The 4,360-nt window shown below is 44.9% G+C and overlaps 1 protein-coding gene across 1 annotated transcript; it reads right to left on the reverse strand.

Moving 5' to 3' along the window:
• Positions 1 to 1,111: 1,111 nt before the first annotated feature.
• Positions 1,112 to 4,068, reverse strand: LOC108606783. The gene is given in 2 exon segments (XM_033294876.1): positions 1,112 to 2,021; positions 2,023 to 4,068. Coding segments are annotated over 2 exon segments (2,463 nt in total). The 5' UTR covers positions 3,600 to 4,068; the 3' UTR covers positions 1,112 to 1,135.
• Positions 4,069 to 4,360: the final 292 nt, after the last annotated feature.

Consider the following 4,360-nt stretch of genomic DNA (forward strand, 5'->3'; position numbering starts at 1 on the left):
GTATGAATTTTTTTTATTTTTAAATTTACATTTAAATTTACATACAGTCGCTTTTAGTTTTTACTTATTACTCAAACTCAAAACTGGGTCAACTTGTTATTGTTGCTGCTTGTCAATTGCAAATGAAATGTAAATAAATTATTTTAGTCAAGACTTTTGCAGCTTAAGAATTTCAATTAATAGTCAAGTGATTAGCAAAACGTTGTACTCATGTCAAAATTAAATTTTCAATTGCTTCGTAATCAAATTGGATTTTAAGTATTTGGCTGCCTATTTACATATTACAATTGTTTTTAATTAATTTAGTTGAGCTCGCAAACATTTGACATAAGCTTATGTATTTATATTTAATATATATTTTTTTTTTATGCGCACACACACATTTACAGTTTACAGTTAGCTTTAAAGTTAGTTATGCTTAGACTTGATATTTGAGGCTGAGGAAGTTTATTGTTTTTTTTTTTTTAGCTATGTGTGTGTATTAGGGTGGTTCGATTTGATAGTTAAAAACCAAAAAAAATAAAATAAATGAATTTTTTAACATAAAATTTCAAGTTTTGAATATTGTTGCAATTTTACTAATTAAATAATAAATATAGCCAAAATTTTTAATTTAATTTCAGTTTTTTTTTAAATTAAATTTATTATTCATTTAGCTATCAAAATGTAAGCAAAATTTTTAATATAATTTCAGTTTTTTTTAAAATTAAATTTATTATTTATTTAGCTATTAAATAAAGCAAAATTTTTAATTTAATTTCAGTTTTTTTTTTTAAGTTAAGTTTAGCTATCAAATCGCACCACTCTAGTCTGCATACTTATTGTAGTGAGTGTTGCCTTTTTGCTGTAATTTGCTGCGCTTACTATAGCTTTTGGTATATACAGTTATGTTAGCTTATTATATAGAATTGGGGTACCGTTATATTTTGTAATAACTACAAGTATACTTTAGTTTATGTTTTAGCTTTTGAGTGCCGTCTTTACTTTCGCTACTCGTCGTTTCGTCTTTTAACTCTTGGAATTTATTATTATCAACTTGCTCTTTATATGCGCCATTAACTAACACTATCACATGCTTAACCAACACTTGTCTCGCCGAGCAGTTCAGTCAGTACAGTTTCAGTTTGCTTGCAGCTTAGACATCGGTGCCGCAGCCCTCCTGGTAGCCCTCGTCCGGTGAATTGCGACTGCTGCTGATGAGCGCGCGCTTCAGCGCAGTGACGGGCGGCAGCACGGGCACGCCCCCTTTTTGCCAAACGCGTATTGTTTTGGCATTAACCGGTTGGCCATTGGGTAGAATGGAGCAGGCGGCGGAGGAGGAACTGGAACTGGGTGCAGCCACATGAGCAAATGCGGGCGTGGGCGATGAACTGGCTGAGGCGCTGCTTGAGCCGCCGCCGCCGCCGCCTCCAGCATCATGTAGGCGTGGCAGCGTGCGACTGCTAAAGTGCGGACTCTCGCTGTGATTGAGCGTTGAGCTGAGCTGCTGCTGCAGCTGCTGCAGCGGATGCAAATGATTGTGCTGATGCTCGGCGCCAGGCACAAGCGGCAGTCCATAGTCCTGTGGATAGCCGCCCGAGCTGCCGGCGCTGCTAAGCTGTGTGGTTGTTGTTGTGGTGCTGCCGCTGGCGGCGCAGTGAGAGCGCGGAAAAGTTTTGCTAAAATAATCGCTGCGCTCGTGCAGATCGTAAAGCTGAGCAGAGTCCATAATGGGGGTTTTATCATTGAAGCGTTTGCTGAACAGCTCATCGGCGCTGCCGCCAGTTTGTGCCCAAAGACCCGAAGGATACAGCGAATCACAGCGACTGTATTCACCGCTGCCTAAAGCGGGCGCAGGCGGCGCTAGCTCAAAGTCATCGCGTTTGGTGTCGTTGATGAGATCAGGATTATTGCTGCCGCTGGGCGAGATGAAGCAGGCGGCGGTGGACAAAACGCTGCCAGCGTTTTCATAGCAGTGTGTGGCATAAGGCAGGTCAGTAAGACGTGGTGGCTTCTGCACTGGATTAGCAGCGCGCAGCGGTAAAGGTAGCAGCGCTGCCAGCAGCGCGTTCCAAACTGCCAGCGGCAGCGTCGACTGCGCTGGGCGCATCAATGCAATTGGCCACAGCGCCATTGGCTATAACAATGCTGCCATTAGTGCTGACCACTTGCGTTTTGAGCTGCTGCTGCGCTGAGCCGATGACCTCCAAATGATTGGGCGTTTTGCTATCCACGTAGGGTTGACGCTTAACGCGCAGCAGCAGGCACATGATGGCGGCTAGAGCGAACACTATAAGTGCTACTAAAGCAGCGCTTAGACCCACAATTTGTCCGCTGCCAAGGCTGGCCATGCCCGCAGCTCTCATGCTCACATGCAGCGTAAAGTTTGCCTCAGCGCTGCCTGCGCGATTCTCAGCAACGCAATAAAATTCGCTGGAGTCCGATTCCTGCGCATTGGTTAACAGCAGTTTGGAGCGCTTTTCAAAGCCGCCAGCTTCGAGCTGCTCATGCATATGCACGCGCTGATAAGCGCTAAACGCTGAATTGTTGGCCAGCAGACGTCCATTCCAATACCAGTGTATTGAAGCAGCGGGCACAGCGCTGGCGCGGCAAGTAATCGAAGCATTTTCACCCAGCGACGTTTCCACATAATGACTAATGGGCAGCATTTCGGGCTTGCACGCAAAATCATCCACATGGAGCTCTCCAAAGCTGCGATCGAGTATGCGCTCGGGTCCGCCTGCGCACACTGGCGCCACCGGATGCGGTATATTGCGCTGCATAAGCCACAACTTTGCATCGCGCAGTCGGCAGTCGCATAGCCATGGATTATCATGCAGCTCAATGCCGTGTAGGCGACTCAGCGTTTCGATAGTTTTCGGCAGCAACTCTGACAACTTGTTGCCATTCAAACGCAGCGTATTCAGCGCTTGTAAACCGCTGAATGCCTGCGCGCTTACACTTTGTATATCGCAGTGACTTAAATCGAGTTTATGCAACGCTGGCGTGTTGGCAAATGCGCGACTATCGATCTTGTGTATATGATTGGAAGCTAGTGTTAGCTCACGCAGCGATGATATATAGCTTAGCGCTAAGCTCGGCACACTCACTAGCAAATTATGTGACAAATCCAGCTCCACTAAATTGGTTAATCCCTTAAATGTTTCACGCTCTATTTCGCCTATTTTGCAATTGCGTAAATATAATTTTTGCAAATTTAGCAAATTCGAGCGTATAAATTGCTCATTGCTTAGCGTTTGCAACTTGTTGCCGCTCATATCCAAAACTTGCGTGCTCGCATCTATGCGCTCCGGAATTTTGATCAGCTGTCCGTCTATGCATTCCACGGTTTGCTTGCCGCCTTTCCATTTGCACGCGCACACAGTTTGGCAGCTGCTCACTTCGGCTGCGTAGTGCGGCGGCTGTGAAGCGCCTTGATATACATCCTCAGTCATTGGCTGACTATCGACTATAGCATACACTTCATTCTGCTGCTGCGCCGCTTTGTTGCCCCCCGCTCCATGCGCATTTGCGTACATTTTATAGCGACTGCTTAGACTCAGCTGCGGCAGCGTCAACGCCAGCGTCAGCGTCAGCAGCATTGCCTGTTTGCACTGCATTTTGATTTTTATTTATTTTACTTTTTTGAGTTTATTTTATTTTGTGCTCTATTTTCATGTTTTAGCTTAATTAGCTGCGCTTTATTTTGTCGCTTTTCACTTTTACTTTTTTTACTTTTGTTGTTTAGCTTTTTTGCCACGCAGCGCTTTAATTTTCATCGCGTTTTCGTTTTCGTTTGTCGTTACGTCGTCTACACATATTTCTACTGCTTCGTCCTTCGTCCTCTCGTTCGCGTGGCCCGCAATCAGAATCAGTCCAAAATAAAAAAAAAATATTTTTACACACGCACACGAAGCTGCTGCTGCTGTCGACTGCGACGTCGACGTCGTCGTCGCCGTTTGGTACTAATCTCTGTAGAGCGAGGTGCGCCTCTTAAGTTTGCATTGATTTTCATGCGTTACACATTTAAACTCATCATCATTATTTTCTTTATGTTGATCGTGCTTTGTTAGCATTTTTACATTTATTTTTGCGCACATTCAATTTTATTTCATTTCATTTCTTGTATCGTGTAACGATTTTGGCCACACACACACACACGCGCGCACGCACGCACACGCACACATATGTACAGAGTTTTGGGAGCCACACGCGCTTGCTTATTCAGACCCAACCGTTCCGCAGCAAACATCGACTTGAACTGAACTGAACTGAGCTGCTGAGACAAGCGCCCAGCCTCGGCTCATGCTCGACGACGCTCGTGTAAGCGACAGACGAGCGCGCAAAAGAAACGAAGTGAGTTCGCGCTGGGGGGGAGTTG

This window comes from Drosophila busckii, chromosome 2L (genome assembly GCF_011750605.1).
Source record: "Drosophila busckii strain San Diego stock center, stock number 13000-0081.31 chromosome 2L, ASM1175060v1, whole genome shotgun sequence".
In the NCBI taxonomy this organism is placed as follows: Eukaryota; Metazoa; Arthropoda; class Insecta; order Diptera; family Drosophilidae; genus Drosophila; species Drosophila busckii.